The sequence below is a fragment of the Paramisgurnus dabryanus genome, chromosome 11, assembly GCF_030506205.2.
Source record: "Paramisgurnus dabryanus chromosome 11, PD_genome_1.1, whole genome shotgun sequence".
In the NCBI taxonomy this organism is placed as follows: Eukaryota; Metazoa; Chordata; class Actinopteri; order Cypriniformes; family Cobitidae; genus Paramisgurnus; species Paramisgurnus dabryanus.
The window spans coordinates 4,100,562-4,124,155 of NC_133347.1; the positions used below are offsets into that span (position 1 = coordinate 4,100,562).

Sequence of the window (23,594 nt, forward strand, 5' to 3'; positions counted from 1 at the left end):
TCTCATCCTCTTTCCTTTCTGTGTGAAATATAACACTTTCATGACTGATGATTTCCTCTCAGTAAATGATAAATCAGTCTGCATCAATGAACTGCATTTCTACCGCCTGCATATGTATGTGTGTGTGTGATGCATGTAGAGACCCTGCCCACCAATCAGATCAGCCGTGACCTCCCTCCTCCCGTCTCCTCTCCATCCATACGTGCAGGAGGAAGATGGTTGCCATCGCTGTGGGCCTGTTTTTAATCTCGTACATCCTGCTGTAGTCCCACAGGAGAAGAAGCCCTCAGTTCAGGTCATTTTCTCTTTTTCTCTCACGCACACACACACACTCACTCACATTAAGCTGTGATTATTACATGATGTGTTTGTTATTGATGTGATTGTGGCTTCACTTCCTGTCATGGAGGAAGAGTCAAGCAGAGCTTCGTTTTTCTATTCATCCTCACTTTTACATTCTTGTGTGTGCAGAGATGGGATTTTGTGGTGATTCCATTTCTAGTTCATTTGTTGTTCACCTCCATGCAAAATTTGGCACTGTTTGTGATGTTTGTGTTATTAAATTAAACTCACTACACTTACAAGTACCATGGGATTGTCATAGTATTTTAGACATGTTACACACTCCCATACCATATTCACTACAGGATCCTATTTATGCCATTGACCAAGATATGATATGATATTTTAAGCTTTATTTCAAAGACACAAGGTGCTTTTTAGAGACATTTTAAATAAATTTAAACACAGATCATCAGGTTTAACACAAATATGTTAAGTTCAACTGCTACTGCAGATCTCAAATACTGAAAATTTCTAAAACCAAATTTTTAAAGGGGTCATATAATGAGATTTTTTTTAAGATGTCAAATAAGTCTTTGGTATCCCCATAGTACATATGTAAAGTTTTAGCTCAAAATAACACATAGATAATTTATTATAGCATGTTAAAATTGCCACTTTGTAGGTGTGAGCAATAATATGCAGTTTTTGTGTGTGTCCCTTTAAATGCAAATTAGCTGATGATATGCAAACACTGATGGTGATTTGTTGAAATTGAAACTCAACTGTGCTGTCAATTATTTTCTCTCTGGACTAAATGGCAGTGCCATGGTTGGATAGCTGCAGATTAAGGGGCTGTATTATTATAATTAGATCACCTTCTGACATCACAAGGGGAGCCAAGTTTAATTACCTATTTGTATAGGTTGATAGAAGCACTGGGGAGCCAATTATAGCACTAAAACATAGAAAAAGTCAGATTTTCATAATATGTCCCCTTTAACACAAATTTGTTGAGTTCGAATGCTACTGTAGATGTCAAATACTGAGATTTTCTGTGTTTCGTATAACCCTTAAAGGAAAACACCACCGTTTTTCAATATTTTACTATGTTCTTACCTCAATTTAGGTGAATTAACGCATACCTATCTTTTTTCAATGCGTACACTTTTAATCTTTGCACAGCGCTTCGTGAATGTGTTAGCATTTAGCCTAGCCCCATTCATTCCTATGGCTCCAAACAAAAGTTTTATTTTGTGTCACCATACTTACTCTTATTACACGGCTCTCTGAAATGCTTGATTGTGATTGGTCAGTTGAGACATTTGCAGGTTCGTTCTTTTCGAATAATAACCGCTCCAAAATAATAACGCATAGCCGGTACTACTTTTACGAGTAAGATCGCTCCGCGCCAATAAAGATTACTGTTTGTTTGGCGCCATCTTGTGACAAACACTGGACAACCACGACAAGACACAGAGAGCTTACTGAGACTGAACTTGACAAAATAGAGCATGACAGCTACGAAGCCAACACACACAAAAATACAGAATGGGCATTAAAACTTCTCAAAGACTGGCTAAAAGAGAAAAAAATGGAGACAGACAAGTATGAAGCAGAGGATCTTAATAAGGTATTACGATCATTTTATGCATCTGTGCAAAGTTTCGCGGAAGGATAAAAATGTTAATTTAAAACAAATATGCCAATAAAATGTTTCAAATTCATATTCATGTCCAGTTTTTTTCTTATGTGACAAGTAGCCGTGTAATAAGCGGGATAATGTAGAGTCAGCCGGTAGTTATCGGGAAATAAGCCCCTTCAGTGTGATACAAGACCCTCCGCTTCGCGTCGGGTCCTGATCACACTGTCGGGGCTTATTTCCCGATAACTACCGGCTGCCTCTACATTATCCCTTACATGTAACAGTCTTTAAATAGGGAAAACATGGAAGTGTTTGGTTGCTTCGAAATTCATCCCTGTTTGGATCCTAAGGAATGAATGGGGCTAGGCTAAATGCTAACACATTCATGACGCACTGTGCAAAGATGAAATGCATGCATTTAAAAAAGATAGGGATGTATTAATTTGTCTAAGTTGAGGTAAGAAAATAGTAAAATAATGAAAAACTGTGGTGTTTTCCTTTAATATACAGTATACATATACAGTTGTGATTAAAAGTTTACATACACCTTGCAAAGTCGAAAAATGTGAACACCAAATATTGTAATGCTTGTCAATATGACGTCTGCTTTAAGATCTATTCTGATTTTAGATTCTCATCTCCAGCTGCAAAATGCAGCATCACTCACCCGAGGTCGCCCGTCTGTATCAGACTGAATTTATCCGGAGCGCCCGGGCGGTGGGAGTGCTGTGGGCCGTCTGCACGCTCTGCTTTGCCATCATCGAAGTGGTTATTCTTATCCAGCCGTCATGGGTGGGCACACGAGAACTGCACTACAGGGGCGGGGGTCCGGCTCCTCCGGCAGGGACGCTGGGCCTTTTCGAGGTGTGCTTGGAGTCGGATTGGCCCATCCCGGAGTGCCGTGGGTCCCTGCACACCCTGACCCCTCTGCCTGCGTTTCAGTCTTCTGCTGTCCTGGTGTGCATTTCCCTCACCATGGTGTGGGCCAGCGTGGGCTGTCTGTGTCTGTTCAGATTTTGCAATGCAGCGACCGTCTATAAGATATGTGCGTGGCTACAACTGACCGCAGGTGAGACTGTAATTAAGAGTGATTCATCAGTATTTTATTACACACTTATAAATGAATATGGTTGCCCTAAAGTTATTTAAAGATGTATCCAAGGTTCTAGCATCATACATCTCAAACTCTTGTTTTTCTCTGTCTGGTAGGGTTCTGTTTGGCTCTGGCGTGTTTGTTGTTCCCAGACTCTTGGGCTGGTGCTGAGATGAGAGCTCTGTGTGGAGATCGTGTCAGTAGTTTTTCTCCGGGTAACTGCTCTGTTCACTGGGCCTTTATTCTGGCCATGCTGGGTGTGTTGGATGCCGCTATACTGGCCACACTGGCTTTTGTACTGGGGAATCGGCAGGACGCTCTCTTGCCAGAAGATGCTAAGGAAGGTGAAGGTAAACGTGTCATAATTCCCTGCTAATGTCTCTGTGCATTATTTGTATCGTAAATGTAAAAGAGCTACATAAAGAGTTTTCTTATTTAGTACATTAAACCATATTGTGTTTTTTATAAAACGGTTACTTCCAGTCTTTGATTCTGATTGGTCGATAGCTGTGTTTTATTTATGATAATTCTGTGTATCACTGCATATCACCTTAGCAATGTAAACATAAACAAAAAATAAGCCCTTTTCACATAGAGATCACGGAAAATGCGTCCGGGATTTGTCCGTGATCGTTTGATTTTTGGTTCATTCACACTGCCAATGATTTACCAGAATCTGTGTGTGCTATTCCACACATACCGTAAAGTCACCATGAAGACGTGATGTATTTAAAGTCCTGTACTTGGTAGTTTTTTCCACAGCGTCCGAAGTTTGCTAATTATCCGTTATTAAATTCTTATCCAACCAGGGTTTAAATTGGCATTAACTGTCTTATAATTTCTTATTTGCTTGGACATACCTTGAAAGGCTAGCAGGGTGCAAAACGCTTGACTGAAGGCTTGTCTGAAGCGTTGCCAACAGCCAATCACAGTGGCCGCAGCCCATTCTCCGGTCTTCCATTAACGTAATAATTAACTTCTGCCGTTGCGACGCGGCGCAGACGGATCCCCAATTCAGTTCGCCAACGCTTGACATCACCCATTAAAAGTGAATGGGAAGCATAAATGTGAATGCGCCGTTAGATACATGACGCGGCACTTCTCATCTGGTGTGCTACTCCCTTTAGTTCAGTGTGCCGTGAGGTTTGCTGGGGATGTGACTAAATTCCAGTTGTTCTGTTTGAAAGCCGGCAGACAAAGTTTGCACAGAAGAAATGTAACATTTTTCCCATCCTCACCGACCTTGTCATAAAACTCATTGCTGCTTTTTGTTTTGATGACGCATGCGACAGTGAGACACTGATAGCTGGTGTTGCCAGATTGGGTGTTTTTTCCGCTACACATTAAGGCCGGTTTACAGCGTTTTAGTCAGGTTTTCGCCTGGAAGGCCTCTATATAAATCTGGCCCCCTATTGGACGAAGTTAAACTCAGAGAGCGTGCGTTCACAAACACCAGAATGAACGAGTTCACAGTAACGCTCATCAGGCAGTAATACAGTACGTTCAGTTCATGTTCGCCCAAAATATGAACAAGTTCATGATTTTGTTCAAGCACAACACTGTGCACGCCCCTTATGGCATTGTTTTTGTGTCTTGTTGCTTTCCGTGAATGTTATGGCAATGTTAGGTCCTCTTTATGGGATCGATTCCAGAACATTTATATGACGTGTTTGTGTTCACATAGAAGCCTCTCTGACAATTTTATGGAAATTTTCTGGGACCAAAGTGCTGTAAAAATGGGATTTCAGTCAGGGATTATTTATTCCAGCAGAAGGAAGACTTTTTCCATGAAAGTTGATACATATTTTTTGCTTTAATATTTATATTTTTTGGTAACCTTTTTTTAAAGGCAATAAAGTACTCGAGACTGCTGTGTTGTGAATAAGTCACAGCTGAAGCGGTTGCATTGATGCCCTTCAGCTTTGACTTCAAGTTATAGCACAGCCTCTCGAACCTTATTGCTTATATAATAAATAATGAATATTACAGAAATCATAAAAATGACAAATAGTAACTTTTATTGCTTTATACACTTGATTATGTTATAGTTTTAAAGTCTGTCTCGTCTTTTCTTTCGCAGTAACTGGACTGTTACTAGCAGCATAAACCAGTTATGAGCACTGCTGGTAAGACAATAATGTAGCCAACTAACGCACAATACACATGTGAAAATAAATGATTTGCTGAATCTAATCCCGCCGCAAATAAGTGATTAGAGCCATTTTAAAATGTTAATGTGTAATTTGACAACACTTGTAGATGTGAGCAGCTCTGTTAACATTGGCTGTCATTATCTTTTCACTCTTCTCCTTCATTTTTATAATTGCCAGTCACATTTAATTCATATTTCTTTCTTCTCTTCTCTTCTGTAATTGATTTCAAATCTCACCCGTCACATGACAAAGATGACAAAAACGTGTGAAGAGATGCTTCTGTCCTCCCCCTCGAGCAGTCATCATCTTCCTGTGAATTCTGCTTACATAAGCTGTCCGCATAGAAACCGTCACCTGGCAACTGCATCCGAGTAGATGTCCCTGCAGACCGGAGACCTGCAGGGGGAGGACACATTCTAGGGGCTTGCCTATAGTGTGTTTTAACTAGATGCTTGATGTTTCGAGTCTGTTTACATGACGATAGCGTAGTTTATGTTAATTTCGCTGTGGGATGGAGTTAGGGTACAATATGTTTCTGTAAGATGGAACAGTCCTGAAATCAAAGCACCAATGATTTAGTGAGAGTCTTAAGCATTACTACCACAACACATAGAATTACATAAACCAATCAAAACCTGTGAAGCATGAAGTAATACGGCAATGCACATGACATTAAATAAACCAATCAAAACCCTTTGGATATGTACAGCCCACTTGCAGCTAAAGTTCCACCCACTTAAGGCTGGCTCCGCCCTCTGTTTATAGCCATCTCAGTGCATCTTCTCTCATCAGACAGAGGATCCTTTTGCTCTTATAATGACAGATCAAAGAAAAAACAGAGGTTATTTTTACTTTATCTGTACTGTGTCGAGGTCTCTTTAATGTCACGCAACCCAGACAGCAGATGACTCTGGGCCGGATACGCACCGGAGCTGCCGACTTCGGCACTGATCTGGCCCGGAGTCGTATGCTGTCTGGCAATGCGCATGAATGTGATTTTTATTTTTATCTTGTTATAAAAATGACTGAACTGTCTGATTCCCCTGTTGAAATCATCTGGGTTTTTTTAGGTATTTTTGTCCTGTGCATGAATATATATTTTGAATATGTTGAGACAGGAGTTTGCCAAGTTAATCTTTTAATGTTTATTGTTTGTGAGTCTAAATCTTTATAAATTGAGATATGTGACAATTCTTTAGTTTGTGGATGATCTTGTTTAGATCTAGAGCCGCATGCAGCTGTGATGTATTTGTCTTTACCCACTGTATGTTTTTATCATAGTTGTCAGTCTATTTTATTAACACTTGAGAGTGTTTAAAGGTAACGGCTACAGTATTCACTTTACAGTACTTTAAAGGTGCCAAAAAATGCATTGAAATAATCTGTTAAATTATTCTCTGATGAAAGTATTTGGCTATATTAAGTGCAAAAATTATTCAGAGATGTTTTACATGTCCATTTACAAATCTAGGATTTGCCTTTATAATGAAATGATCCATTATTACCTTATTTGAAAGGGTCATGAATAATAATGTTGAGCTTTGCTCTGATTGGCTGTTTCTAAGAGCAGCTCCTTCAGTAGCTCTGTGTGTGTGTAAACAGATCTTATGTTTGAGTCTGTATCAGATTTTGAGGAATAATCACTTGTTTGGAGATTGTTAATGGATGTTTCTGAGTGTTAAGTTTGTATTTTTTTATTATGGACCTGCAAAACGTAACTGTAACATCAATAGTACATATAGCATATAGCATTAACTAGCATATAGCGCTAATTCAGCAGTCACAACTTTGTTTTTAGCATTGTAACAACACTGTACTTAATTTAACGTTTGGGGTATACATCTCGACAGTAACGTCACAGTCTGTGTTTTGTTGAGATTGGTCTGTTTTCCAGCAGTCTTTTGCATGCACAAGATTTACATAAGAAGGAGGAAACAATCGTGTTTGAGACTGATGATATGTCATTACCATGTATTCTACGGCACCTTTAACTGTATAAAAATACCTTGCCCCAACACATTACATTAAATGTGATGTGAGATTTTACAGTGCACTTCTGTAAAAACAATACAAAGTCCTTAACAAACGGTTTGGGTTTACATACATTTTATTAGCACTTACAGAGATTTTAACGTTTGACAAAATTGCAGTGCAGAGATATGTATTTTTGTACAACATTTCATGACTGCACGAATATCGAAAAAGCCAGAGCCACGATTTCCTTCACGAGCTCATACTGTATCACTCGGATGACCAACCCATAGCACAAAAAAGATCAGGCGGGACAGATGATCGGTTACTATACCACAACCAGACATAGTGTTTCATCATCAAAACCAGGAAGAGAGAGAAAAACACCACTGATCTTAGGACACATGAGAAGCTGGAACAAGCACAACCAACCAGAGAAAGAGAGAGAAGTGGACATTAAAACCAAGTTTAAACTCCTCTGGTGCATCTGATGGGAATAAAGTGTGCTGTGCTGTTTAAACACGTAGCAGTTCTTCTATTATGCAATAATAATGTTGCAATAAATCATAAATATGACGATTATGTCTCTGTGTTCTTTAAATAGATCTAAACTAATACACTAATAAAAATCTCAGCCTACAACTATCCATAATAAATGATGAACGTATAGAGTCACTTACTGTATGCTGGACATACTGATCTGTGAAATGACAGCTATAGTAAAGTTCATGATAAATAATGCTTAAAGACACATGGACAGAATGATTTTGGCTTGTCTTGTGTTAAAAAGAGAAATATTTATTCCCTCAATATAGGCTACACAACATGAGTATCTCTTATATATTCTAGCATGGCCTTATTTAAAATGTAGTTTTGGTTTTGACTAAAATCTAAAAAGCTTGGTCTCATACATTACAGCATTTGGAGTCAAGAATCTTAACCCGCTGTGCTGTTGTGACTTTATGATTTCTTTGTATGAGATATTTGTACAAGCCAGTGGCCAATAATATAAATAATCAATTATTAATTTGAATGTAATACTATTATGCCTGCACGGAACGGAGAAAAACAAAAAGCGTATTAGATAAGCTGTTATGTGTCACATTTATTATAGTATAACATCGAAACGGAGTAACTTCTGTACCTTGGCAAGCAGGAGTGCTGGCGTATCTGTAAGCAAGTAAAATTCTTTTTCTTTCTCTCTGTCTATATTCCCTTTATCCCACAATTTACTTCCTAATTTCACTTGCAGCTCTTAGGCTGGTAGGTACTGTAGGATGTGCTGTGCGATCAGGTTGGGGTCATAGGTCAGAGCCCTGCGCTTGCGGCTGTGTTTTTTGGGCGGTGGCAGGTCAGTGTCTATACGCTTCATTCTCTGCAGGCCGACGTGTGGCGTTCGGTTGCTCTGCTCTACGTCCCCTTCATCATCGATGTCATCATCGAGCCTCTTCACCCTTAACAGCGAGGCCTCGGCCTGTGGGGAGGAGACAGGGGCGGAGTCCAGGGACCGCCGGGATCGTTTTAGGGCGGAGCCTCCGGCTCTATCCATGTTGGCCGCGGCGGCCAGGTCTCGTTTGGCACGCTGGTTCGAGGGTCCGGCCTGGTTGCCATCCGATGCCAAACTGGAGAGGATTTTCTCAACAAGGTACCTTTATAATGCATCAAAGAAAAATGTTAAATGTTAAGTTTGATTTATTTAAAATAAATAATTTCATTTGTTTGAACAGAATCTGAGAAATACACTCGTTAAAGGTGCAGTGTGTAACTTTTAAAAGGATCTAATGACAGAAATGCTATATTATATACATAACTATATTATCAGTGGTGTATAAAGACCTTAAATAATGAACTGTTATGTGTTTATTACCATTTTTATCTAGTAACAGTGCGGGTCCCCTTACATGGAAGTCGCCATTTTGCACCGCCATATTTATTCAGTAGCCCTAAACGGATATACTGCTCTACAAAGCGCGTTTTGTCACTACTGTATTTTGTCCTGTTTGTCATGGGACGCTACTGTAGCTTCTCTATGCGTATCGGTGAACGATGGACTGAGCTGTTGGTTTACAATCTCACTGCCAGATGCCGCTAAAATCTACACACTGTGCCTTTAAAAATAAAGGTGCTCGAAGGGGTACTTCGAAAAGATGTCATTGATTCTATAAAGAACCTTTAAAGAACCTCTCTGTTTCAAAAAAGGTTTCCTCTAACTACATTTGACTGAATGGTTCTTTGAGGAACCAAAAATGGTTCTTCATTGGCATCGCTGTGGGTCCCATTTGGCATAATAACCCAATGCAGTTTCTGATTACCTGAGCATCTCTTGATCTCTGTCCTGATCTCTTTCAGGAATCCTATTGGCACGTTCGGCTTGCATCAGTTTCTCCTGTTTGTAGCGGTTGAGAAGGGCCTGTGTGAGTTGGGGATCCAGAGCGCCCTGCCATGATGCCTGGGGCTTAGCCATGCTCACCGACTGCTCGGTCTCATCATAATCTGCAGGGTACGGACCCTGGAAATCTCCCTCCTCGTCCTCCTCTTCCTGTTTTCCTTGTCTGTTATTCTGCGCGTCATTCAGGAGGCGCATCAACGATGCCAGATAAGCTGCCTCCTGTTCCCGCCTCTGGTCGCTCTCCATCATTCGCTGGAGGGCTTGTCCTAGACCTTGAGCCCTCGAGGCCTCTGGTTGGTAGTAAAGATCACTGCTCCTCCCCTTGTAGTCAGCCGCAGGATATGACATCATCTGAGCCTCGTAGGGCGCAGCGTCACGGAGGTCCCTTCGAAAACGAACTCCTGAAATAGACTGAGAGATGCACAGACAGAATGAAAAACTAATATTCTGTAAACTGATGAAAATAGTACTCTTATTACAAGTACTTATGATTTATTTGCATTTCTCTTCTTTTGCACTATAGATATTTGCGTTTGTAAAGCTTACATTTACTAGAGTGTCACATGGTTACATAATTACACAATGAGTTAATGTTTCTCACTTTCATGTTCTTCATGTTTATCTGTTTTTAATGATAAAATATTGAGAAAATATATATTTAATAATTTCCAGTTCTTATTTAAGGAATCTGTTTCTGCTTCATTAAAGATTACTTATTTTTTCAGACAGTTACTTTTGATGTAAGGACTGTAGAACAGTTATATATAATACAATACAATAGTGGATTTAAAGGGGTCATATTATGAATTTTTTTTAAATATGTAAAATAAGTCTTTGGTGTCCCCAGAGTGCTTATGTGAGGTTTTAGCTTAAAATACCCCACAGATAATTTATTATAACACTTTAAAATTGCCACTTTGTAGGCCTAAGCCAAATGTGCCATTTTTGGGTGTGTCCTTTAAAATGCAAATGAGTTGATGAAATGCAAACACTGATCGCAATGATGTTGGTTTGTAGAAATTGACACTCAATTGTGCTGGCAATATTTTTTCTCTTTCTTTCTCTCTGCACTAAATGTCAGTGCCATAGTGTGGTATTATTGTAATCGGCCTCGCTACCTACCTCACAAAACAGGCAAAATCTGAACGACTTACATTTTTCACATGATTGCAAACAGTAGTTTATCAAAACTAAGTTACTTGGTTGATCTTTTTCAAATTTTCTGGGTTGATAGAAGCACTGGTGACCCAATTATAGCACTTAAACATGGAAAAAAGTCATGCTATGACCACTTTAACATTAAAAATATTAAGTCTAATGTTAAAGTGCATGTTTTTATCTATCCTTCTTACTTTAAATACTTTGGTGAGTTAATAGGAATAATGGTAACACTTGAGTGTAGTTTCCAATTCTCACTATTAACTGGTTGGTTATTAGCATTAATATAACTGAGATATTGGCTGTTTACTAGTTCTTAAAAAGCAGATGGGCTATAAGTGCCTGACTCTACCAAACCTTAATCTACATCCTTAATCCTACCTAATTCCTACCAATACTTAAACTTAACAACTCCTTTACTAAGTATTAATAAGCAGTTATTAGGAGTATACTGAGCAAAAGTAGCTAATAGTTAGTTAAAGGTGGGGTGCATGATCTCTTGCCAATTTTGATATTTGAAATCACTTAAACAAACACGCCTCTACCCCAATAGAATCTGTTGGTTAGTAGACACGCCCCTTACTGCTGATTGGCTACAAGTGTGTTTTGGTACTTCGACTCAACTCCCTTTTCCATTGTTTTTCAAAAATCATGCACCCCGCCTTTAATAGTGTGAATTGCACTTTTTAAAAGTGTCATCAGAATAATTTATGTACTTTATATGATTTATCCGAGGCATTTCAAGCCTATATTTTTTATCATTTACCAAATAGGATTTAGAAAGTTATTACACTGTAAAAAATTGCTGTTTATTTACGGCCAAATTTTAACAGTATGATCCCGTTATGCACGTTATATAGTGCATTAATGTTTTTTTTACATTTGGCAAAACCATGTACGTTATTTAACATTATTTTGCTGTATTTATTGCACAAAGAAAAAAACAGGATTTAACAGTATTTTTTGAATGCAAACTGGAGTGAGCACATGTGAATTTAAACGCATCTTCATCCTGTGAGTTAATAGGCGAGTGACCTTTTGCTTTGCTTCTTATAAACAAAATATGCACTTGCAAGCTGTGAAAATAGCTGTTATAATTGTGAATGCTGGAATTGGATAACTAAATACCTTTTGGAGAGAGTAATTTGTACAGGAATCTAATTACATGATTGAAGATGTAATTAGTAATTCATGACTTTTTTAAAGTAAATCCAACACTTGAAGAACCTTTAATTTAAGCACCTTTATTTTTAACCGTGTGCCTTTATTAGACATTGAAGTGTAGATGTTGATTTTAAGAACACACACGTGTGCAGACATAAACACACACCTCCCACTTCAGACACTAACCACTAATGCATTTGATTCAGTGAAGCCACATCTCATTCAGAGGAAGCATTAGTAAGTGTGTTCTCATTTATACACCTCTTCTCCATCCTTCATCCTCAATGAATCACTGATTCAATGACACACACACACATACGCACACAGCATCTATTGAGAGGTAAAGAGATGCTTTTCCAAAACCCCAAATCACTCCGATCTGCACAGCAAGCACATTCAGTATGAATAATCTCAGCATATATTAGATCTGTCTCGGATGCTAAAGATCTCTTTTCACCATTAGTGACAGAATATATCTGTTCCTCCCGCTGGGCTGGGATTTATTATTGTCTAGAATCTTAAATCCATTTTCCTGCATCTATCCACTTTGGCCACTAAAAAAACTAAAAAGAGCCGAAGGCCGAGGTTATAACCAAAATGCTGATTCATAACATCATCCCCAGCCTGTGTGTGGAGAGCACTTATTTTAAAATGACAAGCAAGCACTGAGATGATATAAATCATCACCATCAACTAAGAAATAAGGATGAAATGTGGTCATGTGTAGAGCACTGAGTTAGCAGCCCAAAAGGTTGTGTTTTCGAACCCAGGGAACAGACATGCTAAAAAAAATGTATACTTTGTAATAATAATTGGATATAAGCATCTGCCAAATGCATGAATGCAAATAAAACAGTTGAGTCAATAACAGTTAGGAGCATTTCAGCCGGTAACCACACTCTTTATGTATTTCAGTGCTGGTGGGAGTTAATAATGAATGAGGCAGACAGTGACGTAAAAAGCAAAGGTGCAGGTTTCCACTGAGCGTCATGTGCTGGTGAGTCAGTGGTGCATAGTGACGTCTGTATCTCTCCTGACATACACAAACCTCCTGTCCGTATGTGTGGGGGAGAGATCTCGCTGTTCGTATCATGAGTTCAAAAACAAGGTGTTGATATTCCTTCCTCACCATCTGTTTAACTTCGCATTACTGCAGCAATGGAAACATTAGCCAATGCAAATTAGTTTATACAAGTGGCCGGTCATTGAATTTTTTACTTCATTTAAAGCAAGACTAATTAGCTAGATAGTTTGGACAGACTAGTTAAAAAACAGCAGCTATGTTTATACAACTGGCCTAAAGGTGTTGTGATAAAATTCATTAGGGGTTTACATTATATTTTATTAATGGCCTGCATATTAGGCATAAGTAAAAAATAATTGGCTTCACATAGAATTGATTTAATGTAAAAATAAAAACCTTCTCTCTTGCAAATACATTAATGTAACAGTTTTATACACAGTATTTATTTCCAATTAGACTGTTTTGAAGAAAACACACTGCAAGCACCTTAATGACTTGGCTAAAGGGGGGAAGGAGAGAGAGGGAGAGACTGTGGTTTTTGAAAGCAGTTGCTATGGTAGCATTCCTCCTTTTCTTGGAGCTAAAAGCCATCTCTGTGTTTTCTTTTAATGGGATTGTGCTTGCACCCCTATTGATTTTGTTCAGTTTTGTCTTTCTTTTACAGCTCCAAATCCTACACCAATTCATTTCACGCTGATGTGTTCACATTCAGTTCAACACTAATCTGGTTTAACTGTGAGCGCTGTCCATGGTCCTGAAATTCTCCAAACCTGTTTTCAGCTGAAACATTAAACTTCAGCACTTTCCCTCTCCAATTGAAAAATTACATTTATAAATGATGCTAGAAATCATACATATATGATACATAAAATTAAAATGACTTTTATCTAACTCTTGTTTTTTATTTTAAGAATAGCGCAGTCTTATTTTGAAAGAGGAAATTGAGCCATAAACATCACAGATTATTTTAGAGAATAGAGGCAACTAACTAAAACACCCTAGCAATCACTCAAAGCATTATATCAATCGCTTAGCAACTCTCTGAAATCCAATTAAACTACACAGCAACCCACTGGTATGACAATTCTTAGCTTTTTCTTATGCTGTGCATCAATATTTCTCATATCCTAGGTAATATCAGGATATTGCAGTCTGTTAAAGTAAATGCATTTGTTATTTTATAAAGTGTGATAAACCAAAAACCAAGGTTCAGTTCAAGGAGATTCCAAACTCAATTTTAAAATGCCTGTTGCTCTTAACAAATGAGATTTTTAATGCTCAATAATACAAAGTACTAGAATACAACACAACCCCAACACAATTAACAAGACATAATCTTATATGCATCCAGATAAGATTAACGTGTGCAATAACCCACCACAGTAATAAACCAGAGATGCTTGAGTCAACAAACACAAGACAAATATTCCCAGATGGAAATATTTGTCATGCACTTTTATGAGATACGCCATGGACCAATAAAAAAGTGCAACCTTGTTATTAAGATACACAACTATAAATACACTGTATACATGTTTATGCAGTTATTTTTTGGGTTATTTGCGAGAGCTGTTTACCCTCCTCAATTCTGGCCATTGCCTTTCTGAGAAACCTCTAGAATTTAATCAGACATCAAGGACTGGTTGATTTATATTCTGCTGTTGCCAGGCAGTCATGATTTGTACGCCATCTGGCTTGAGTGATTTCATTGCTCTGAGTGAAACATCAGTTAAGCAGAAATTAACATGCAGCCAAGCAAAGCACTGTCAGACACACACACACACACACACACACACACACACACACACACACACACACACACACACACACACACATATACAATAGATGCACCTGTTCTTATAAAGAGTACAGCATGTACTATTGTACTTTACAGTACATATGACACACGCTTTCATATATATAAAATCCAAATCATCTATAAACTGAATGGCTTCACTGTGAAAAATCCCTACACAATGTAACAAATATGAAGTAAACATGCAAGTTATAATGTAGCAATTGAACAGATTTGAATAAATACAGATGATAAGCGTGATGTGATTTGTTACCTTTGCTTCTAGCGTTGGGTTCCTGAACAGAGTCAGGGAGAAGAAGAGCAGAATAGAGCTGATCAGAAGGCCCGACATCCTGGAGATGAGAATGTAGCTGCCTCTGCGGAGAAGAGAAACGCTGCCACTGAACACCGACACCCAGACAAACACATACGCACAGAGAGAGAGAGAGAGGAGAGAGGAGGGGCAGAAGAAGGGGTGTGGCTTAAGCAGGTGGGAGGAGTTTGTTATTAGTCTGAACAGAGATGCTGATGATGATGAGGCACTGAAGAAGAGGGAGAGCGGGAGAGATGGTAGATAACAGTGAATGTGTAGTTTATTAAAAAATACCCTTTCTAATAGTCACCCACTAAAAGACTTCATTCAGGTGCAGCATGATCAGGTTGCAAACAACTGTATGTATTTAATAGTGGAGTCCAGTTAAAGGGTTAACAAAATAACTGCACTTTATTTTTTATATAACACAACAGAACATTGAGTTAATATAGCTTTTGCAATACTTATTCTCTAAAGTAGCATGATTTTAATTATGAACTTATAAGTAATGTAAAATAATATCTAAATTTAACAATCAGGGAATACAAACAACAGCTAGACTAAGACACAACAAAGTTCTGACCCTACTTATAAAGACTTGATATGCAAATCTGCAACTGATAAATAATGAAGAGAAATCTTCATTACAAATCAAAACTAAAAGCAAAACACCGTCACAAATGCATACAACTTGAAATAATCATAATTCAAATAATTAAAATAGTTGACAAATGAGGTATGCAAACACAAGTATTTCATCTTAGGTAAATAAAAATAATCGAAAATAATAAAGATAATAAAAATAATAGAAAAGTTTGACAAAACAAAAAATAAAATGGTAGAGATGTTTCTTTAATTGGGTCATTCTTTAATTGTGGTGGCAAGTGGTGTCCCTCTACTTTATTACAGTTTAAATAAACTTTAAATACCAATCAATTATTAAAATGTTTCCATGTTTGTATTCTGCAGGATGAACACAATTCGTGCACTATTAACAATTACATTTTTGTTTTAAAAAACATATTTGATTGAGTTTGAGAGATTGCATTTGTAACAAAATATGCATGTTCTTGCCATACCTCAGAGAGGTATTATGGATTGTAATTGCAACAATATAACATTTACACAAATGAAGTGGTTATATAGTGATTATAAATTTTATTTAACATGTACACTTTCATTAAATTGTTTATAAATATATATATATATATATATATATATATATATATATATATATATATATATATATATATATATATATATATATATATATATATATATATATATATATATATATATATATATATATATAGTGTCCCCCAAATTCATGTATGTGGTGTTACAACAATGGATGTCGCCCCTTTAAGAAAAAGGGGGAAATCTATTTGGACTACTTCCTGTGTATAAGGGTCATTGCAGGTGCTGGTTGATCTTAGGGGTGCATGGTGAGAGCATTCATTCTTACAATGTTATGTGTCGCACTTTTTAGTATATATCGTGTTATATAACTTGCGGTTTTAAATACTTTAATCAGTATTTTGATAAATACATACTTATTAATATTTCCTACACTGTAAAACGTGTTTCTGTGCCTTAGTAGATTTAACTAAATAAAATGAGTAAACTGTATTACAATTTTTTTTTTTTAATCAAAATATGAGTTAAAATATCAAAATTATATAAAATGTGTCAAATTTGAATAATTTGAGTAATTCTAAATGAACGCATCATTGAGTAAATTCACCTTCATTTTATCATGTATAATCCACTTAAATTTGTAAGAAGGAAATTAACTTAATAATTTTGTGTTGATTTTATTATTAAACATAACTAACTAGGCAGTGGACTCGTAGTTCCCAGCATGCTTTGCACGGAACTGCATTTGGAGAGTATAATTTGAATTTAAACTCTATTTTATGTGTTTTTAACTAAAAAGTCATTAATAAAGAAGACATTAACTACAATTTTTTCATTTAAATATTACCTTTTTTAATTAAGTCTGTGTATAATATGCTGATTATTTTACATTGGTTGTACTTAATTTATTTGCTTTTTTGCATTCATTGAAATCCATATTATTAAGTTTTCCTTACTCCAAATATGAGTTGGAAAATGTTGCCTTAGTTTTATTGAGTTAGATCCAAGTATCCAAGTGTCCCCTGATCTTGAAATCATCATGATGGCAGCCTTCATTTTAGAAAAGACTGGATTTGGGATAATTTGTCTGTTGTGTTACTGTCTTTTTACTTTAAATATTGTTAACACCACAGACATAAGTGAATGTTTCACAAATTTAAAATTAAACATTTTATTAAGCCTAAAGTTTAATGGATATAGCATATTAAACTTATTTTAAATGCATAACAATACATTTTATTAAAAGAAAACAAACAAGCATTTTTTCAATTTCTGCCTCTCATTTGCCACCCCAATTGAAGAATGACCTGATTATATAGTTTTCTAAATAAAAATGTAAACTGATTAACTTAATTAGCCTAATTATTATTATTTAGTTTCTTTCTAAAAAACTAACACCTGCATTTGTCTTGAATCTCTTTTATCGTTCTTCTTTCTTCAAAAAGATGATTTAGGCATCCACATAGTCATTGTCCATAACTGTGGTGTCGGGTCCTGTGATGTAGTAAAGATACAGTTAATCTGCTGTGTACTGAACGATGAGTCTTACTAAAGAATACAGGATCATAGACTGTTTTGATCAAACTGCTGTCATCAGACCTTATTAAATGCTGTTACAGATGAACAAATGACTGGAGAAATACTGACCCTTATTTTTGCTCTTAATGGTGGTCACTATCACTGCAGTTGTCATGATGATGAGACCAAGAGCGAGGAAGGAGACAAAACCAATATAGACTGAAGATACTCCTTCCCCATGATGAACTAAGACAACAAGGAAATGCAAAAGTAATAACAGACAAAGGGATATTTTGGATTATAAACTCAGACATACAAAAACAGACCAGGACCCAAAATAGAGCCACAGTACACATTCACAAACAAAGTAATGATACATTTCTTTTATATCATTTGACATGACAACTGTCTTAAAAACGTAGGCTATTTAAATCCAGCATTCATCACTTCATAAACAAGAGATTTAAAAAAATTAACAAATTAAAGAAAATTGACAGATTACCTGAGTCTTTGTGAACTTGAATATTCAGGTTGCTGGACTGATTGTATATGTAAGTCTCACTGTATGTGATGTTTTCATTAATAGCAGTCTCACAGGCACAGGTGAAGGAAACAGGTGGGTTCACTGTGACCACAAATAAATTCACATCATCCATTGGGCTGTAAAATTTATCCATGGTGTAGGTTTGTTTAGATTCCACAGATAGCTCACAAGAGCTCCAGCCAGACAAACGAATCCACCATTCAAGTGTGCACTTCACTATCACATGTTCTCTGTCGTCCACCTGCTGGTACATTGTAATATTCGGAGGCACTGGGACTCCTGAAATACAACAAACCAACATGCTGGTCAGCAATCTTACAGATTTTTGTCATTTGAATTGTGATTCTAATTTTGTGTGTATCTATAAAACCTTCTAATATTCACAAAAAAAAATTTTGTCAGGACATTCAAAGACAGAACCCAAACGCAGGCAGCTCTAAGCACAAGTGAGCACAGAAAGCCCTTGAGGAGCAAACAAGGCAAAATAAACATGACCATGACGGACAAGGTCCCAAACACAGTGAAGACAATGAATGGGCACAGGACTGAAAACATTAGGACATTAAATAGGGAAACTATTCAAGGAAACGGGTAAGAGGAGTAACTAATAATGAATCATTAACTAGAGAACAAGGGGGCAGGGCTGGAGTCAAAACCAGGGAACACTCAGGCTGCGTCCAAATACTCAAACTTGCGGTCTTTGCACTTGACCACTTGACTACTTACATGACGTATTTCCTGTATGTTGCCCAAGTTTTCTTGGCGGGAAGATCCTACGTGCATGTAGGATTATTCTCCCGATGGGACACACTTAGCAAATTCAAAAATGTCAATCCAGGTAATATAATAGTGTGGGTTAAAGCCACTGCACTTTGCCAGTTTTAACATGGGACAGTCTTGCGCACTTTATTACTTCCTGTCACGTTCATGCGCTGTTGAGTGGCCAAGACTGCAAGTGTGGGTATTTGGACGCAGCACAAAACATGACAACATAAGAGAGGTAGCACTGCTTACAATAAACATTACAATAAATCCTGTTACAATAAACAAGACACAAAAATACACAAAAGCTGACAGAATCATGCAATGTTGGGTTATTTTCAACCCATCGTTAGATCAAAGGGACAAAACCAACCGTTGGGTTAAATTTACGTAGAAAAGTTTACTTTTAATGAAACAATGAGGTAAAACAACACAGCATTTTGGGTTAAATTACAACCCATCGAGTTGTTTGTTTTTGAACCAAAATAACCCAGCATTTTTTTTAAGTGTGTGATTGTATATTTAAAAATGGCTGCAATGTTTTTGAACATGTAGGAGTGGTTTCCCGGACTGGGATTATTTTAAACCAGGACTAGGCCTTAGTTTAATTAGTAAATATAACTAATTTTAACAAACATGCCTTACTAAAAACATCACTTGTGTGCATTTTGAAGCAAAACAAAGGGCACTGATGTATTTTAAGATATGTCAGTGAAAGTTGTTCATTTATTTTAGTCTAGAACTAGTCTAATCCCTGTCCCGGAAACTGCCCAGTAGTGTTGTGTTAAACTCAAACTCATTACACCATCTCAATGCTGGTCAATATGAAAATATGAAAATAATTAAAACAATTATTAGAATATTTTCAATTTTTTAAAACTTTTTAAAAGACCTTATAATACAAAAAGAAAAGAGAGGAAAATAAAATTCTAATTGCCTACTTTCCGTCGGTTTAAGCACAGTATAATCCTCATCCAAACTATCCTGTCAAATCAAAGAACATAAATTATGTTAATATTATATTGTATACTACTGGAATAGCTATAATATTCATTTGAACACATAAAAAACAAGTGTTGTTTATAAACCCACAGATAAATCCAGAACTTGACATGTCTCTAAACAAAAGAAAAAAGAGAAATGACAATAATGTAACATAAAACTATAAATCTATTACTGACATTAAAGAAACATAAAGACTTCTGTCTGATTATATACAGCATGAAGTGATTTATGTAAAGTTACATAAAAATCATTGGAGAAATATAATGTATTACTCACCTAAAGTTAACCAACTGATCAACAAAAGAGAAATAAAGACAAACTTCATCTTGTAACTCTTTAGCACAGTATAACACACTAGACTGCTGCCCACTAATGTTCCTCTTCACACTTTATATTCTGTGTTAAAAACAGCACAGCAGTTTGGTCTTCCTTATTTCATCCATTATGTCTACTTGTGAAAATCTTAAATTGCAACTCAAAAAAGTGAATTAAGATGATTTCCTCCCCAATAACCAACCCCCACCCCCCATATTTATACAGTGATTAATAAAAACCTACAATTGACATATCAAACAATGTCCAAACTAAATTTACACCCTACCAATGATATTTTTATAGACACAATTATTTTATAATCTATGTTCCTCTCTTCTAAACACTCTTTCCTGGAAAGGGATTAGCTTAAGCCAGGAGTTTAATTAGGAAATATAACTAGTTTTAACCAGGGCCGGCGTCAAACAGGACGTTGTGCCCCCCTTTTTTATTAATTTAATATATATCAAGAATAATTGAATGTTTCATGACTTGTAATGTAATAAAATGAGGAAAATATAGTTGATATATGTTTTCTTTCATTAAAATAGACCAGTTTCTCTGATTGGATGTATTGCCGCGTGCGTGCCCGCGTCTCACCCGTCTTACATCTTTAGCATATTGGTGACTTGATACTAGCAACGTGTTTTTTCGCGGCATTTTATGGATCGTGTAAAATATGGATATTAGAACATTTAGAACGAACCATCACCGCCTGCTTCATCTGACTTCATGCAAACACAGACTGGCTCAAACTCAGAGATTAGAGGTCGAGGTGGAATTTACAAATCTACAGGACACTGTTTTAAGGAAGTTTAATGTTCGTACACGCCGTCTTCAGCTATTTTAAAGGTAAGTTAGCGTTGTTTTAAATTACGTAAGCTTAAATGTGAAGTGTGGCTATAGACCGTTAACAGCATTACGACGTGATTATGGTAAAGCGGCTTTTTTCAAGCCAGGACGCGGTGTGCGCTGCGCTATGAAACCCATTCATTTCAATGGCTTGCGCCGCGCGAGGGCGGTTTGTTGTTGCGTCGAGCAAAGCGCGAGTGCAGCGGAGCTCAGCTTGAGCTCACGCCGCGGTCGAAGTTCAATAGTTTTGCGCATAGTTTGTGGTCTTTTGCACTTTATACGGGAAATGAGCTGACAGTCTGTACCAGTTGTATGAGTGTGTGCTTGCACTGTATTTGTTGTTTTAATGTCTTGTTTTGCAAGTTATTGTTGCTATTGCGTGTCCCCCGTTGGACACAACAATGACGATTCTCGGGGCCCACGAGTAAGAGGGGGCCCAGAGAAGCCCCCAAAATTGTGGTGCTAAAAAAAATTTAATAGTAAAAATTATTAACTTTAAATTATTCTATTTCCTGTTTCCTGGTATCAAAAAATTTATTTGTTTAGGAAACACAAACGTCCGTGGGCCCCTTTCCCCCCTCTCAATTATCATAAAATGGTTCAGTCCGCCCAAATTGTATAATCCAGGCAACACAGCTTGACTTCACTTATAGCGCCGGCAGAATATCAACTTGACTGACAAGGAAGTGAAAATGGCTCAAAAATCTGAAAGTCAAAAACGGAAAGAGAAAAAAATAAGAGAAGTGAAAGAGGCAAAGGGTCGACAGTATGTTACCCCATTTTTTCACAAGAAAAGGTAGGTTTGTAAGTAGGCCTAAATTGTTAGTGGACCGCCTGCCTGTGACAATGATCGTAGCCTACGGCACTTTTCTGTGCTTACGCGCACGCTTTGTACATGAGGCCCCAGGTCTCTACGGTAGCATTTTTCGACAAGTAAGCACGTTTGAGTAGTGCAGGGTGCAGCGGGAGCACGGCTTTCCTTAACATGCAGCCGTTGTCGGCATCTTTGTACGAGGCTCCGCCAGTCCGCCCACTTTCAGCACCCTGCTGCAGTCCAAGCTGTTGCACCTGTCTTACAAGCAGTCTAACTTCATGAACTCTGATAAAAATCCTCTGCCAGCTACTGTACAAACTACTATCAGCTGTTTGTGAGGTTTCAGTGCATCTCTTGAAGATGATGTGGAGTTGTAATACTTTCACATTATCTGATTCAGACCGACTCGGCAAAACTCAATTTAAACAGCGCAAAATGACTGCCTGTGGACGTTATAGATAGAAATTATTATTTTTCCTTTTTTTATTCACACAATAAATATTTAAACTAGTTTTAATGAAAATTCATGTAGTTTTAGAAAAAGTCATGGAGCAGCAAGGCTTTATGATTTATTTAGACAAAGTTATTGACTATGCAAATTTCAAAACGGTCAAAATGACGCCTTGTTCGTTCTAGTGTTAAAGATAATTACCACACTGCAAAAAATTATTTTCAAGAAAAAAATTCTTAGTATTTTTGTCTTGTTTTCAGTAAAAAAATATCTAATTTTTTTTAAATAAAGATGCTTTTTCATGATGAGCAAAACGACCCAAGAAAATTTATCTAGTTTTTAGATCAAAAATATTAAATTTAAGTGATTTTGTGCATAAAACAAGCAAAAATATCTGCCAGTGGGTTAAGCAAAAAAATCTTGAACATTTTTCTTAAACACTAAATTCAAGAAAAATTCAAGAAAAATGTGCTTACCCCACTGGCAGATTTTTTTGCTTGTTTTATGCACAAAATCCCTTAAATGTAATATTTTTGGTCTTAAAACTAGACTTATTTTCTTGGGTTGTTTTGCTCATCAAAAAAAAGCATCTTAATTTAATAATTTTTAGATATTTTTACTGAAAACAAGAAAAAAATACTAAGATTTTTTTTCTTGAAAATCATTTTTTGCAATGCATAAGTTTAAATGTTGCGGTTAAAATGACTGCTGGTGGCCGTTCTAGTGTTAAAAGTGCATGATAAGGGAACTCAATTTTCTCTGTCAAGATTCTTTTCATGGGGCCCAAAATCCTTAGCAGGGCCCCTGCTGGGAAACCACCCCTCTAAGATTTTTTTATGCATCCTCATAATCATTTCTGGTAGAGGTCATGGTAGGTTGTACAATGAATTACTGTGTCAGAGGTTATATTCCGCTATTCCGCCATACATTATAATTCCCATTTTTAACCCGCTTTTAAAAGCACCACGTTTTATTTTGTGCCACCATATTTGATCGTATAACTACTCGTATTAAATAGGAAAAACGTTGATGTGTTTGGTCACTTCTAACCAGGGGCGGATTTAGTGATTTGGGGGCCCAAGGCAAAACCATGTGTGTCGGAGCCCTAACTATGCACCCTTTACTGTATCTCTTTCTCATCGCTTACTCTATCACTTTTTTTCTCGAGTTACCTAAGTTTCAGCCCCCAATGAGGTTGAGATTAATATATAT

The 23,594-nt window shown here is 36.9% G+C and overlaps 2 protein-coding genes and 1 long non-coding RNA gene across 3 annotated transcripts; 1 reads left to right on the forward strand and 2 right to left on the reverse strand.

The window, feature by feature from the left end:
• Positions 1-177: 177 nt before the first annotated feature.
• lhfpl4b (LHFPL tetraspan subfamily member 4b) lies at positions 178-7,720 on the forward strand. The gene is made up of 5 exons (XM_065270291.2): positions 178-295; positions 2,558-2,996; positions 3,137-3,370; positions 5,101-5,146; positions 5,426-7,720. The coding sequence occupies exons 2-4, from the start codon at positions 2,579-2,581 to the stop codon at positions 5,124-5,126; spliced, it is 678 nt and encodes a 225-aa protein (XP_065126363.2). The 5' UTR covers positions 178-295; positions 2,558-2,578; the 3' UTR covers positions 5,127-5,146; positions 5,426-7,720.
• pcsk1nl (proprotein convertase subtilisin/kexin type 1 inhibitor, like) lies at positions 7,263-15,107 on the reverse strand. Its single transcript, XM_065270290.2, has 3 exons — positions 14,949-15,107; positions 9,457-9,944; positions 7,263-8,793 (listed from the first exon to the last, which is right to left on the reverse strand). Exons 1-3 carry the CDS (start codon positions 15,024-15,026, stop codon positions 8,400-8,402), a joined length of 960 nt encoding a protein of 319 aa, XP_065126362.2. The 5' UTR covers positions 15,027-15,107; the 3' UTR covers positions 7,263-8,399.
• Positions 15,108-19,888: 4,781 nt separating this feature from the next.
• Positions 19,889-20,339, reverse strand: LOC141283022 (uncharacterized). The gene is made up of 3 exons (XR_012337998.1): positions 20,230-20,339; positions 20,041-20,066; positions 19,889-19,932 (listed from the first exon to the last, which is right to left on the reverse strand). It is a non-coding gene; the product is annotated as an uncharacterized lncRNA (long non-coding RNA).
• Positions 20,340-23,594: the final 3,255 nt, after the last annotated feature.

What these genes read in the sequence shown, in the direction of transcription:
- pcsk1nl (XM_065270290.2), bottom strand. Translation starts at nt 15,026, where the DNA reads ATGTCGGGCCTTCTGATCAGCTCTATTCTGCTCTTCTTCTCCCTGACT. An exon ending in ACCCAACGCTAGAAGCAAAG is followed by an intron (nt 9,945 to 14,948) that starts GTAACAAATCAC and finishes TGCATCTCTCAG; the next exon opens with TCTATTTCAGGAGTTCGTTT. An exon ending in AGAGATCAAGAGATGCTCAG is followed by an intron (nt 8,794 to 9,456) that starts GTAATCAGAAAC and finishes TGCATTATAAAG; the next exon opens with GTACCTTGTTGAGAAAATCC.
- lhfpl4b (XM_065270291.2), top strand. Translation starts at nt 2,579, where the DNA reads ATGCAGCATCACTCACCCGAGGTCGCCCGTCTGTATCAGACTGAATTT. An exon ending in GTGGCTACAACTGACCGCAG is followed by an intron (nt 2,997 to 3,136) that starts GTGAGACTGTAA and finishes TCTGTCTGGTAG; the next exon opens with GGTTCTGTTTGGCTCTGGCG. An exon ending in AGATGCTAAGGAAGGTGAAG is followed by an intron (nt 3,371 to 5,100) that starts GTAAACGTGTCA and finishes TTTCTTTCGCAG; the next exon opens with TAACTGGACTGTTACTAGCA.